This window comes from Melospiza melodia, chromosome 15, assembly GCF_035770615.1.
Source record: "Melospiza melodia melodia isolate bMelMel2 chromosome 15, bMelMel2.pri, whole genome shotgun sequence".
Taxonomy (NCBI): Eukaryota; Metazoa; Chordata; class Aves; order Passeriformes; family Passerellidae; genus Melospiza; species Melospiza melodia.
Window position 1 is genome coordinate 7,729,946 of NC_086208.1, and position 15,495 is coordinate 7,745,440.

Below are 15,495 nucleotides of genomic sequence, written 5' to 3' on the forward strand. Positions count from 1 at the left end.
TTGTAGATAGACTGCTGGTGTAGCTGTGTTTCTGTCTGCTAACTTGCCCTAGTTTGGAAACAGTTTTCTGTCAAGAGCAGTTTTTTTGGTGTGGTTTGTTTCCTTCTGCATGCTCAAAATCAGTCACTTAATCATTTGGTGTGTTTTGGTGACTGTGAATAAAGTAAATTACAAAAATGAAGGATGAGAAGGGAAATGCAGGTGCACAACATGGCCCCAGACTTGCCTCTGAGAAGTTCTGACTAGGCCTATCAAGCTAAATAGTCTTCAGATCAAGGCCAACCTCTTGAGACAGTTTTAAATGGAAAGTGTTCAGGTGATCCCCTTCTGGATCATGTTCTTTTTCCTTCTAGCTCTCTTTCCTTTGTTCCAGCTTGGAGCTCACAGGTGGCATTTGCTGCTTGTGTGCTCCATTGTGACCTAACACCTTGGCTGCATTGGTCCTGCCTGCCATGCTGCTGGAAGGGACACTCAGTGTATGGACAGCTCTTCCACTCATGGAGCTTCCCCTCCTCACTTTCTTCAAGGAAAGTGGCTTCCTTCAAGGAAAAGGGCAGTTACCTCCAGTGCATGCCTCTATGGCTTGGACGGTCATTTTAGAAGAGGTTCTTCCTAGGATGACAAAAATAATTCCATTCCTTTTGCAGGGACCTACAGTGTTTCTGTGCATTAACTGAGAAAAAAACCAACTTCTACTCTCAAAGAAAAGTTTGAGGGTTTTTTCCTTATCAATATTACTTGCCCATATAGAATAATTGTGTGCCAGTAGTTGCCATATATTTGGGGATTTCACTGCTCTGTGAAGAAGAAACTGTGGAAGTGCAGACAGGTTGTGACATTCAACCACTCGTGGTACATGCAGAATGCTGCTGAGACAGTGGGCTTCAGATCACAGTTCCAAACCATGTGCTGGCCAACAAAACCAAAAACTTGGGTTTAGTATTGTAAAATTTGCATCAGTAAAACGAGTAATGTAGTAAGATAGTGTTGATTAATTTATAATTAGGAGTAATTTTAAAACTCTGTAACCTCAAAGTGTAAATGGAACGATGTTAAACCATTTCTGAAGGGGTAATTCAGCAAGGTTATTTGGTCCCTAAAGAGCATGCTAATCCTCTTGACTGTTAATAAACAGAAGATCATAAATATGATGTGATTTTGTAAGGGAAATTAGTGCTAGCTGCACAGAGGACACCAAGTCTGTTTTCTCCATGAAAGCAGCACTTGCCTGCTTTGTAACCAGTAAAGTAATTTCTCCAGGAAAAAATGCTCTCCCATTCTAATTTCCATTGTTTTTTGAATTTTTTCTTCCTTTTTTCTTTTTTTTTCCCCTGAACACTTGTCCTTTTGCAGTTTTCCCCCATTATCCCTGATCACACAGAGGTTTGGATCCATTCTGATATTAGATGCATTGTATTTAATGCCTTGGCCATTAGATAATGTCACATACTCAAAACTGCTCCCCTGTGACACAGACCTGCAGCTTTCTGGAAGCATTTTTCATTCAAAGCTGCCTTAGAGCAGGTAACAAAACCACGGCAGGTGCTGATTTTAAAGGCTCATCTGAAGCGTGCCCACCGCCCTCTGCTGCCAGTTCAGTGAAGAGCACCGGGCTGAGATTGTGCTGACACACAAGGTGCCATTTCACATTATTAGAAACAAGAGGCCCGTATGGAGTGTTTTAGCAGCTAATGCCCAGCTTTCCAAAAGACAGAGATTTTGTCACAAATGTGGGAATAAACTGAAGCTGAATAAATTGAAACATGAAGTGGATGGGAGCAGCTCATGGAGGAGGTGTTCCCAGAATGGTTTTGGAGATGCCTGCCAGATATTCTCTGTTAGATGTAGAAGTGGCACCACAGCAGACAGGGTATGTTTGGTTGTAATTTGTTCTCCTTCTTTTGTTTTCAGGAATAAAAGGGATCCCCCAGCCCTCAGCTTTTATACCTACTGCTGAAAGTAATTCTTTTCAACCCCAAGTGAAAACTCTGCCATCTCCTGTTGATGCTAAGCAGCAGCTGCAGCGTAAGATCCAGAAGAAGCAGCAGGAACAGAAACTGCAGTCTCCTTTGCCAGGAGAGTCTCCAGTAAAGAAAACAGAAGGCGCTGCCACCAACGGTGTCACCAGTATATCTAACGGGAGTCCTGCCATCCTGTCCCCTCCACCTATTGGCATTGTTGTGGCTGCTGTCCCCAGCCCCATACCGGTAATGCTCTCCAGCAATTCTTTAGAGAATCCACCCTATGAAAGGTTGTACACTGCCAGTAACCAAGCAGGGGTGTCAGTGGATTAGAACAGTTTCCATTCAAAGGCTGGAGTGCCTTGATGCTTTTCTCTCTGTGTTGTGTTATAGCACGTTAGTTACAGGGTTGATACAGAGGCAGCAGAATTCTGATCCTGTAACATAGGCCAAGTTCATCTTTGAAGTCATTAAAGTGAGCCTTGACATGAAGTTTAACCAGATGAGAGAGCTGACACCAGTTGTGTGGGTCACTGAGGCTCTAATATGGAATCTAAATTGCTTTTCATTGGCCCAGTGCATTTAGTGACAGGTACAATTTTATTTTAAATGAATGTCTGTAGTACAGAATATTTTTGTCTTTCAGCCTTATAAAATTGGGCTAGGGAGTACAAGAATGGTATTTGGTGTTACGATGTTCACTGTGCTGTTCATTTTGATAGGTAAGCCAGTTTTTCTGCCTGGTAGTGAGTTTGTATTTAACTCAGTTTTGAAACGTTAACAATGAGCAGTATTTTGAACACATCCTCTCCTCTTTAGCCTTTGTATGTCAATCTTTTTGTCCCAGGTGGTGAAGGATAGTATGAGAATGACCCTTTCATTAGCAGAAGAGCAGACTAGTGTATACACCAGTGCCTCATGCCTTAAAAGTAGGAGGCATATGTCTGTCTACCAATCCTTAGGCAGGGAAATAGAAATTGTCTTGGACAAGTAGAAGAGCTTATTTTGTTTCAAACTGATATTCACTAGCTTTGGTGTTTTGAGCTATATTGTCTTTCACTTTTGAAGTGCTTGGGGCTGAGGTCATGTGTGGGCTTGGGGACCTCTGGCTTTGTTACCACACTTTTTCTCTCTTTACAGGTGCCAAGAACCAGGCAGTTGGTGACTTCTCCAAGTCCTATGGGATCATCTGACAGCAAGGTCCTGCCGCTCAACGTTCAGGTGGTCACTCAGCACATGCAATCAGTCAAGCAGCCACCAAAGACTCCCCAGAACGTTCCCGCTAGCCCCGTTGGTGACCGCTCTGCCCGGCATCGCTACCCGCAGATCTTGCCCAAGCCAGCAAACACCAGTGCTCTCACCATCCGCTCTCCCACCACGGTGCTATTTACCAGTAGCCCAATCAAGACTGTTGTGCCGGCTCCACACGTGAATTCCTTAAACGTGGTAAAAATGACAGCAATATCTCTCGCCCCGAGCAGCAGCAGTGTGCCCGTCAAACAGACGCCTTCGGTTAGCACTAGTGCAGGAGCAGTGGAAGAAGGGAGGACTGGTCCACAGATTAAAAATGGATCTGTTGTTTCACTTCAATCTCCAGGATCCAAGCCTAGCACTGCTGCAGCTACACCTGCAGTCAAGATCAAAACAGAACCAGAAGCATTGCTGGATGAGAACTCTGCACAGGGCCAAGAGAGTTCTGACGTGTCTAAATCCATAAAGGCAAACCCTGACCTGCCTCCTGCACAGCTAATTAATTTTGAGGTTGCAGCCTTGAAGGTTTCAACGGATGATGTCGTGGAGCTAAAACCAGGTAAGGGCTGTGATCAGGAAGCTGAAGAAGCAGGGACCAAATATAAGACACAGTCTGATGAAATCACACCAGTTTCTTCAGCAGGCAATAATCAAAGCACTCTTAAGCTCACAGTTGCCAGTCAAAACTTGTCCAGCACCAGCATCAATTCACCTCCTACTGGTGAGTCTATGATTAAAGACAAAACATGCACTAAAAGTCCGAGAAAGAGACAACCTTCCACACTTCAGGATTCCCAGTTACCACCTGTAAAGAAACCACTAGTGGAGCAGTTTGCAACAGGCAATGCCGTGGAGGGTCAAAAAGCGAACAATGTTAAGAAGGCTCTGAAGGTTGGATCAATAGCTAACAGTGACAACACAGCAACGCTTGCTCAAGTTCCCATCAAGGTACCTGTGACAGTACCTGTACCTCCTACAGCTGCTGCAAACTTAGCAACAGACCTTTCTTTGAGCACCAATTTAAATACCTGTGATCCTGCTTTGGAACAGCAGCTTGCATCAGCATCATCTCCAGATATAAAAGTAAAATTGGAAGGAAACTTGTTTATCATAGAAAATGATTCAAAATCTGATGGCAGCTTTAACCCAAATACATGGCACCATATCACCAAAACCTCTGATTTTGCATCTGTAAATTGTGATCAGCAGCAAGATATCAGTGTTATGAGTATTGCTGGGCACTCTGGCTCTAGTGACTTACAGGAGTCGGCGTGGGAGCCGGTGCACTGTGAAGGTATGCAGCAGGATGTGTACAGCCAGCAGTTACAGAGCCAGATCCAGGACTCCTTGGATCAAATACAAGCACAGTCTTCAAATCAGTTACCTCTGCAGTCTGAGCTGAAAGAGTTTGAGCATACAGTCCCTCAGTCAAATGAAAACTTCTTTTCATTTGATGACGACCTTACCCAGGACAGCATTGTGGAGGAGCTGGTGCTCATGGAGGAGCAAATGTCCATGAACAATTCCCATCCTTATAGTGGTTGTCTAGGAATGGCGCTTCAGAGTCAGGCTGCAGCTCAAGGAGCTCCCGTATCATCTCATCCAAGCAGCACGCACTTTTACCATTCGATCCATAACAACAGCACTCCAATTCACACTCCCACCCCCACTCCCACCCCAACTCCCACTCCCACCCCGACTCCAACACCCACCTCCGAAATGATTGCTGGGTCTCAGAACATGTCTCGAGAGAGCCCTTGTTCAAGGCTGGCTCAGACGACGCCCGTAGACAGTGCCCTCGGAAGCAGCCGGCACACGCCCATTGGCACACCCCATTCCAACTGCAGCAGCAGTGTCCCTCCGAGTCCTGTGGAATGCCGAAACCCGTTTGCATTTACTCCCATCAGCTCTAGCATGGCTTACCACGATGCCAGCATCATATCAAGTAGCCCTGTGAAGCCAATGCAGCGGCCTATGGCTACCCATCCTGACAAAACCAAGCTGGAGTGGATGAACAACGGCTACAGTGGGGTTGGCAATTCCTCGGTTGCCAACCATGGCATCCTCACAAGCTACCAGGAGCTGGTGGAAGATCGCTTCAGGAAACCTCACGCTTTTGCAGTTCCCGGCCAGTCGTACCAGTCTCAGCCACGCCACCACGACACTCACTTCGGTCGCGTGACTCCTGTTTCACCTGTGCAGCACCAGGCAGCCCCTGTCAGTAGCACCACCAAGCAGGAGGGCTTTGCTGTTCCTGCTCCTTTGGACAACAAAGGAACTGGTTCATCTCTCAACAACAGTCTGAGATGCCGGAGCGTGAGCCCCGCTGTCCATCGCCAGCGTAATCTCAGTGGAAGCACTGTTTACCCTGTGTCAAATATACCACGTTCTAATGTGACACCTTTTGGAAGTCCGGTGACTCCCGAAGTTCACAATGTATTTGCTAATATCCATGCAGACACCAGTGCCAATAACATAGCACAGAGAAGCCAGTCAGTCCCGTTGACTGTGATGATGCAGACGGCCTTCCCGTCTCTTCAGAAACAAACAAACACTAAAAAAATAACCAGTGTGTTGTTAAACAAACTTGATTCTGATAGTGATGATGCAGTGAGAGGTTTGGGAATGAACAACATGCCCTCAAATTACACAGCCAGGATGAATCTCACTCAGATTTTGGAGACATCCAGTGCTTTTCCTAGTGCCAACCCACAAAGTATGATCAATTCCAGCACTTCAGTTTATGAATTCCAAACACCAAATTACCTCACAAAAAATAGCAGCACCGATCAGATCAGTTTTCCTTCTGGAGATAACCAAGCACAATCAGACATCGGAGAGCAGCAATTAGATTTTAGCAGCACTGTAAAAGACCTTTTGGGGGAGGACAGTCTGCCAACAAACCAGCAGCTGGTGAATCAGGTGGCATCAGATCTCAATAACGTTGCATCTGTCTTTCCCAGCGACATCAGGTTGTCTTCCGAGCTCTCAGGCAGCATTAACGATCTGAACACTTTAGACACAAATCTACTGTTTGATCCAGGTCGTCAGCAGGGACAAGATGATGATGCTACACTGGAGGAATTAAAAAATGACCCCTTGTTTCAACAAATCTGCAATGAATCCATTAACTCAATGACTGCATCAGGTTTTGAGTGGATGGAGAGTAAGGATCATCCTGCTGTTGAAATGTTGGGTTAATCTTGTTTTATAATATGTATGTAGCACACTGTATCTAAAAGACAGACGTATTGTATTTGTCTTAATGGAAGTGCCTCCCGCAGCAGAAACACTTGCTATGTATTGTGGCATTTTTAAAAAAAGTTTGCTGTACCTGTTGCTCATTCTTCAGTAAGGAAAAGGCAGTCTTACAAATTTTAAACAAATCTCTGAAGGTGATGGGCTATCAAAGAGCCAGTATTAAAATTTGAATTTTGGAGTGTTTCCCATTCAACATTTCTTGTTTTAGCAAATAAAGAAGTGGTTAATGGCAGCCAGTGATGACAGCTATGGTTGATGCTTTGGGAGGGTTTTAATTCAAGCTTGTTTGTAGGCTTCTGTACTTTGTATTGGTTGTTACTTCTTAGTAGGTGATCTTTACTGACCTTTGTCATCCAGGTTTGAAATGCAGGGTGCCTGCAGGTAGGTAATGTGGTGGGGAGTGGGTACAAGTGGACCAGGTGACATGCAGATGCCTGATCATTGTGTAGCTGTGGAGCACTGCTCGATGGTGAACCTGGGGAAATCTCTGTAGCACTGGTGCCATTGGCATCTCCAGTAAAACACAGAGATGGGAAAAGCTAACAGGAATGATCAAGGAAAAAGATGCACTAAATTTTTTTTATTTAAGAGAAATAAATCTATGTAGTTATTTTATCCATTAATATTCATTACATACTTGATATTTTAGTTCTCATGTCAATGTTTTTATATTAGGTAAAATTAATGCAAAAAGATTTTGAGCACTGAGTTTAATCTACGGATAACCCCCATATATTAAAGTGATAGGGACTGTGTATCAATGCTAGAGAAGGAACATGATATTTTCCCTCTTTTTTCCTTTTTTTTTAATAGAGAGCTGCTGGAGCTCATTAAAATACTGTTTCTAAAAGCTCCTTTTTTTTAAGTTTGCTCTTTCCTAACCTAGTAGAGGGCATAGGAAGATGGTATTTTTTTTCTATTTCAGTAGGTTGAGCCTTTCTGTCTTTCTTGTTCCCCCTCTTTCTCTCAAACAAAAGATTATTAAAATATTGGAAAATGTGGTTAATCTAAAAATATTTCATATAGAGCCATAATACTGCCAGGCACTTTAAAGATAAACAGTAAGACATTTGATCATTCTTTTGGTGAAACTTCTTTTGAAAGTACTTACTGTTTTAGAAGCCTGAATTCAGTTTTCAAAAGTGATTTGACAAGGTTGATGAATCTGTTTTTTTTTTTTTTTTTTTTAAGGAAAAAAATGCTGCCCCTCTGGAAAATGAGAATTAGACTCCTGTCTCACTGGTTCACTCAAACCAAAAAGACCTTTTATTTTATCAGCATGGCATACCTGGATCTCTAATGGTCAAAAGGGAGAGGTATTTACCCAGCTATGCCTTGATACTAGAAAGAGGACTTGCAGCGGCAGATTTTTACAAAAGAAGTAGTGCACTGAGTATGCTACAATACTATCCCTTAAGCCTAGTATAAAATGGATTACTTTTCCTGTGACCCGACACAAAGCAGAAAATAGAGCAGGAAAAATTTTCTTCTTTTGCATTTCTTTGATGAGTGGTCATAAATTTACAAAGGGGGAGGTTCAGTAAACCCTCCCTAGATTTCTCTAAGGGGAAGATGCTCAGATTTTTCATGTGATTAGTGTTTTTCTTTAAGTGACTTGGTGGTCTTCTATTTCTTCAGTTTTTGTAAATGACTTGAGATCCCAGTACTGGTCAGTTTTTTTGGCAGTGCTGATTCAACTTGTGCTGCTGCATTGGCACTGGAGGTGCTGGTATATCATGGCTTCTCTTGCCCTTGCCCCAGTTCATCACCAGTTTATGGCTTCTGGAAGGACAAACAGGTGTGCCAAGTAATAGCACCTTGTGGGGGTCTGATTTCACTGTGCTTGCATCAGAAGTTTTGCCACTTCATCAGGAGCAAACCTGGGGAGTTCTGATCCCTCCTTGAAGCACAAGGATGTTGATTTGCTTTAAGACCAAGTGACTCTTCCAAAGTGATAGGGAGGAGACTAAAAGCTGCATAGTAACTTTCTGCTTGTTGTCCTGCCAGGTGTGTGTCAGTAAAACTTGAACCATTTTTCTTGTAGACTGAAGTTGCTGAAGGCAGGGCTTGAATTCTGTACTTGCCCATGGCCTTCTGAGAGGATGTGTTGAACATCCCCTCACCCTGGTAGGAGGATGGGTCTGAGAGACACTCAGTACCTTTTTGTTTCTGTTCCTGACCCCGTGTGAAGTGCCAGCACTACTGTGAATAGGTGAAACCTGCTTTGATGGAGGGGGAGGGTCCTTCCAGCTCAGCTCTCGTGTGATGCTGTGACTCAGTGGCAGCCGCAGCAGCCCGTGTCCCACGGTGGGCTGGCCTCACCTCGGGTCTCAGACACTGACACTGAGGGGAGCCTGGGGGAAGGAAGGTTTAGCCTAACTGCTAGATTTTTTAAGATGTCTCACAAAAGCAAAAGTAGATTTAAAGTTGATGCATTCTAAATTATGCAGCCATCACCAAAGGTTTTTAAAAGTGCGTTTAAAATTCTCTTTTAAATGCAAGCATTACATTGGGCCTAACATGTGATTTAATTAGCAGAAATATTCTATAATCAGTGGGTTTAAAGCAAATATATGTTTAAAATTAAAAGTATTAAATTTGATAAGAATTATTTGAAGTAAAATCCAAGGCACAGGCACAGCTTTGTACATTGGTATGTATCATTCTAGAGATGTTTGTGTGTTGGTGTTATAATTAATGTTAGGTCCCTGTACTTAGTGCTAGTTAGTTCTTTATGATACATTGAGACAGAGCACTACTGCACACCAAAGTATGCAATACCCAAAGGAAAATTCTGTGATCCTAACAAATGGAAGCCTGTCTTTGTCAGATACTCCAAAACTTTGAATTTGAGACAGTTCTGACCCCTTGTTTACATTATTGGCTTCCTACTAACATAAGAAATAAATTATTTTGATAGCAGTTTTTGCTAAAGTATACAAACTAGTGAATTTGTACCCTGTGTACAGTATTGCAGCAAACACTTTAAATTTGATTGCTTGGTTAGTCCAGCAAACTTTCTGGGTTCATAATATTGCACTAAAATTCTGTTGAACCTGTGGCAGGCACATTCCTTAGGATAAATGCAACAAATACGGCCCACAGATTTAAAAAAAAGGCAAAATGAAAAAAAAAACTTTTTAATGTGTTTCATTATTAAAAGGCAAAATGTCATTAAAAGTGACAGGTGAAATTGTCTTATGTAGCAATGTGCATTGATCTCAATGAGATATTTCTATTTTTGATTCTCTTACATGAGAATATTGCAGCAGGAAAAATTAAGTTTAGTTTGCTTCACCATGTTAATACATGATCACAAAACGTGCATGAGTGTTAATGACTTAATCTTGTACAGTACTAGATATATTCCTGTAACCACTTTTATTTTTTTTATTCTTTTGCTGTATTGAAGCTGGTTCGGTGTTAACCAGGTGAGCATAGTTATTCACAAGTTATTTACTTTTTTATGTTAACTAATTCAGCTTAGTTATTGTTGAATATGTTCCTTTCTTGGATTATTTTTTATTGTTCTGGTGTTGAAAAACATTTTTGCATCATTTTATCATGATAAGAATTCATGAAGTAAATAATTTGCAAATAATTGCAATAAGCACTGACTTCCGAACTGAAAAGAAGGAAAACGTTTCTTGTGCAGTGCATCTGAGGATCATATAATAGTCTTGTACTATACTGTGCTTTATTTACTGCACCATAAGGAAAGAAAAATCCCTGTTCCACATTTTCATTTAGTGCAGGAAATCCAGTTTCTCCCCTCTTCCCCAGTGTTTTGTTGTCTGTTGTACTGCTGAAACTACAGTAGTTGAATATTGCAGTAGCATTTCAGTTATTTTTTTTATTGAAAGTGCTCAAAAATTGTTTTTTAAATGTTTTCAAAAACAATAAAAACATTTTGTATTAAAATTATTTCTGGAGTGTTTTCTTTATATGGAAAATGTGCTTTAGGGCTGGCCTAAAATACAGAACTTTGTAGTTTGTGCAATGACAGATGACAGCTGCCCAGTTGACCCTTGCTGCAATTGCTGAGCCCAGTAAAGCTGAGTGTGAAGGTGAATCTTCCTCGCTGGGGTGCCTTGGTCAGACTCAGCCCAAGTGTTGGTTTCATGCCTGGTGCCAGCTCTTGCAGTTGTGACATACAACATTCATTGCTGCTGTTGCCATCCACTGTATGGGTGCTTGCCTGGTTCTGCTTTCAGTATTCATAAGGCACTCTTACAAGGTAGTGTTAGTGTGGCTTGAGTTGCTGGCACCAAGGGGAAATGTGTGCTTTGGTCTGTGGAGGCCTGGATTTGGATTGCAAAATGGCATGTAAACCCATGAGTGTGCCTAGCACAGTCTGTGAGAACAGGATGGAAAGGCATTGCCACAGAGCAGGAACTGGCTACAGAAAAATGAGAGAGGATAAATAGGTTTTCATGCCAAAGAGAAGGCACTTGTTCAGACTTAGACTACATCCCAGACTATTGAGGTGCTGAGATGAGCTGGCAGGTGACAAGATTTGATGTTTGCACAAATCCCTTAGGCTCATCAACAAAGAAAAAGAATTGTCACAGAGACATAAGACAACATAAATGAAATAGAATCAGAAAGATACAAATTTTAACATATTGTGGGAGGAAATACTATTAATATATCTCACTGCATTCTAAACATGCTTTACAAAGAGTTCTCAATGAGCAATTGACAGACACCCTTTATGCTCCACAGTCATAAAAATACAAATTAAAAGCTCCCAAGGTATGAAATGGAATATAATGTAGAAGATAATAGAAGCTTACTTTAGAAATTGCTGATTCACCTGAAGTAATAATGGGTTTTAATTGGAACCTCTCAGCTGTAAATTTGAAAGAATTTGTCTTAATGGTTGGTAAAAAGGATCGAAAGATCCTTTTTAAACAAACAAATCTCTGAATGGAAATGTCCTAACAGGAAAGATTTAAGAAGGTAGAAATCTTGGAGCTGAAGTCATGAGCTTTGTAGATTTCAAATTATTAGATGCTTGTGTGCTTAATAAAGACATCCAGAAGAAGTCCAAAACAATTGCTTTGAAATATTTTCACATCTCCAGAAATACCAGTCTGTATGTGTGAATGCAGCTGGTATTCCAGTAAACAGAATTCCACCTCTGGGCTTAGGGATTGCTGTGCCAAATGAGGCAGTGGTTCATGTAGTCCATACAGTGTCCCTGGCAACTGATACCTCTTCTCTAGAGCAGACCTGCATTATTACGTGGTCACTGAATAAATGGCTCTTTGGAAACTGTTCCAGACTCAAGAGACAGAAGCTCCATCTGAAGTTAGAGTTAACCAATGCTTGGATCTTGCTGCTCTCCTCCCTCTCTTAAAAATGGTACAAGTTGAGCTTGGATAAGGAGACAAGATTGAAGAAAAATATATAGTGAGGCTTACAAATTGGAGCAACCCTGGGAAGTTATTCCAAACTTAAGGAAGGAGCAGGGACCTGACTGTATGCTTAAGATGTTTCTGAGTTGGGATCCACAAAATAGTTAACAATTAACCTGAGTGTGCCCAGGCCTGGGCTGTGCTGTCCTTGTGCTGTGCTGTGTTTGTCTCTGGCTGCAGGAAACCTTGGCCAGGTAGCCATAACAGGAGCTGCAGGCAGCTCCCCCTCAGTGCTGGCAGTGATGCCACTTGGGTGTCCTTGCCTTTTATCTCAAAGTGCAGCTGGAAGTTCTCATGTGAACATCCTTTCTGACTGACCTTTGAAGTAGTGAGCAGAGGTTGTTTTCTGGTAGGAAAATCCTGTAAAAACTCAAATAAGGTGGCCTTCCATAGGCAAGATGTGTGTGTGGATTGGAGCCCATTCTGTGCTGCACAGCTGAGGGATCTGAAGGGATGTGAGACTGTACTGTCCTCTCTTTGTAGTGCTCACAGCAAATGGCATTTTAAGCATTACTTCACAGGATCTGAGTGCCTTTGTTACTGCTTTTATAACAAACCAACACCTTCTACTGCATAGTTAACATTGCCTGATGAAATTGCAAATCTTTCTTTTGTTCTTCTTACCCAACTTGTTAAAAAAAGAGAAGGGGGTGACATACAAACTCAGGAAAGCCAGATTAATTAAGTCAGAAGTGAACTGAGGATATGGAAAAATTGTTTAGAAAGCATTTAGTGCTAAAAAGACAGCTGTTTCTTGCAGATTACAGTGTATAAATACCCCAAATAAGAGACTGTCTGATATGCAGAATACATAACTGAATTATTCTAATTCGTGATAGGTTATAACATTTCTGCCATGTGCTTTGGATATGTAGGAAATATCCTACCAGTGATGTAAATACTTGAAATGTGTTGGAACATTTGCATATCTATTCTCCAATGGCTTTGTCGTGCCTCCTCCTGAGTCTGTTCTTCCTGGGCCTGCCTACCCTTTTTCTATATCTGGTAATACCTCAGTTCTGAAATCATTAAAAGGCTCCATTTTTGTCCCTGTGGCTCATCTTTTCTCTGCTGTCAGCTTCCTTTTAAATAAACTGCTTTTATATGGATTATGATAAGTTATGTATCATTGGAACTTTGCCTATCCACACTACCTAATTAGATGATGCCTATTAGAATAAAATTGCAGTGGATCTCAGGCTGCTGGTTCAAGCAATGCTAGCAGTATCTACTGATCCAAAGCATGGGCTGCTGTTTGTGTAGGGGGGTTTTGAGTCAAATGTTAAAATTGGACTTGAAAAATTGGCCCAAGGACTGAAATGAGCCTCAGCAGCTTGTGAGCTTCATTTTAACCTACCTATGCATACAAGGAGACACTTTTTGATGGAAGTGTTTTTAAAGTTGCCTATATATTATACCAAATAAGCTAAATGTGCTTTTAAAGCCTTCATATGTGGTGAAGGTAGGAAGAAGAAGATACATGGGAAGCTGGAAATACATTTCTGTTTTTTCAGGAGTTGATAGCCTTATGTTCACTTATTAACTTGTTGTAGTGCATTTTTGTGATGACTAAACAGAACAGGGCATTACCTGCCTGCTGCTGGAGCTGAGTCCATCTGTAGGCTCAGGTTTTTGAAGCACTCTGTGGATGAGGTAGCTAGTGGGAGAACCTGTCCTTCAAGAGAAGCTGTCCCTGCAGCCTTCCTCAGGTAGCCAACCTACCTATGGCTTCAAATCAGTACTTCTCAACACACTTACTTTAGAGAGCTATAGGGCTCTCTTTTTCCAAATATTCTTGTGTTTCTAGTATGGATGGGAAAACACAGCACTGTAACTTATCCTACATTATAAATTAACTGATAAAGACTTGGTCATCTCCTTCACCTATCAAGAATATCCCTGAGTGTTCTATTTGCCTGCTCTCTATCAGTACTTCAAAAGGACACTTGTTCCAAGGGCTATGATAATCATTTCCCAGAGGGATCATGCCCAAATCCTCCTTGCTCTGAGACAAGAAGAGGCATTTTGAAATGTGTTGTTTAAAAAGCTGTGTATAAGCAATGATTAATTCTGACTGGAAAAAAATCTCCTTGATTCTATTTAAAATTGCTTTGAAAAATTAAAACCATCTTTCCTGCTACATATGTATGGATGAGAATGATGATGAAGTGCCTGTGTCTAAGAGGCCCTGCTCAAAGGTTCTTGGTTCTTGCAGCAAAAACATAACAAAAATCTGCTCTGACAAGGATTAATTGTGGACAGCAAAACTAACACAAGGGCCTAAAATGGCTGTCTCTGAAAAACCAAAATAACAGATCTCAGTGCTTATTAATAAGGAATTGCTGGAGACCTGTTATGAATTATCTGAGATTAACCTTTTATCAAAAACAGTAGCTGTATGATAATAGCAGGATATTTGCATTTCCCTTTGCTTTTGGCAGAGGTAATACTCTAATAATTAATAAATATCATTTTACAGCATGTACAAAGCTCTACATTCTTGTCAGTCAGCCTGGTTTTTAGGAGCACCTTCTTGTGGGATTACTGTTTATGCCAGCCAGACCTTAAGATATGTGGACATTTCTTGGATGGTGTGCTATTAAGTGTAGTTTGGTATTATCAGTAATTAATTCCCAGTGACAAAACTTTCAAGATCATTGGAAGCCAATCAGTGGACTGATTTTGGGACATTGAAAATCTGTGTACTCAAAAATATTTGAAATTAAAAACACCTCAGAAGTAATTCAAACCAACCAATAACAGCAATTATTTACTATTGCCATTTTCCTAATGAAATAAGAGAGAAACACTCTAAGAAGGAGCATCTTGTGTGAAACTGAGATGTGGGAAGATGAGAGTGCATTAGTGATGCTCAGTCACACACCATACCAGAACACAGCTTCTCCTGGTCTTAGCAATGTTTTAGGCACTGGCAAAGAGGATACAGCACATACTACTTCATACACATATGGAGAAGGATACTCTCAAGGTATTTAAAGAAGAAAAGCCCAAATATGTAATCCCTGGAAAGTTCTTACTTGTCTAACATTGCGATGGGTTGAGCTGTTAGCAAAAATATCCATAAGTAGTGTGTTAAACATGGGATCACCGGTGGATAATTAATCTGGGAGCAGTTGGCTGGAGCTCATCACTTCAGGGCTTCTGTTCTGGCAGCTCTCCTCCCCCTCAAGCTGAAAATAGAGAGAAGAAGATGACATCTGAGTGGTGGTGATTCAGACAAGTGTTTACCATTTCATTCAAATGCATATGCACAAAATGAGTGTGACATTCCACCTCCACTATAGTTGCTCTTCCTACTATGCAGGTTTGCTCATCAAGACAGAGATCTTTCCAAAAGAAATTGCTCGTAAACTGTTATACAAGTCAGAAAAATTAGGAAAAACATTTTTTATGTATTTCTCTTCTACCCTGTGAGAGTTGGAGAGCTCAGCATCTTTCCTGGGAGGCAGGGAAGAAGGGAGCTGGCCCAGAGCAGGTGTTGGTGCCTGGGGAACACAGGCCCACGCTTGGAGAGCAGTGTGAAATTTTGTCTGCAGGTTGCCCTGGAAAGGAGCTACTTGAGGAGAGAATTTCTGGTTCAC

At 41.6% G+C, this 15,495-nt stretch overlaps 1 protein-coding gene across 1 annotated transcript in view; it reads left to right on the forward strand.

Annotated features, from left to right (window-relative positions):
* Nucleotides 1–10,397, forward strand: part of RFX7 (regulatory factor X7) — a 48,974-nt gene extending 38,577 nt beyond the window's left edge. Inside the window, exons 8-9 of the mRNA XM_063169634.1 lie at nt 1,912–2,207; nt 3,102–10,397. Of these exons, the coding sequence (XP_063025704.1) occupies nt 1,912–2,207; nt 3,102–6,413 (3,608 nt within the window). The 3' untranslated portion in view covers nt 6,414–10,397. The remainder of the gene's footprint in view (nt 1–1,911; nt 2,208–3,101) is intronic.
* Nucleotides 10,398–15,495: the final 5,098 nt, after the last annotated feature.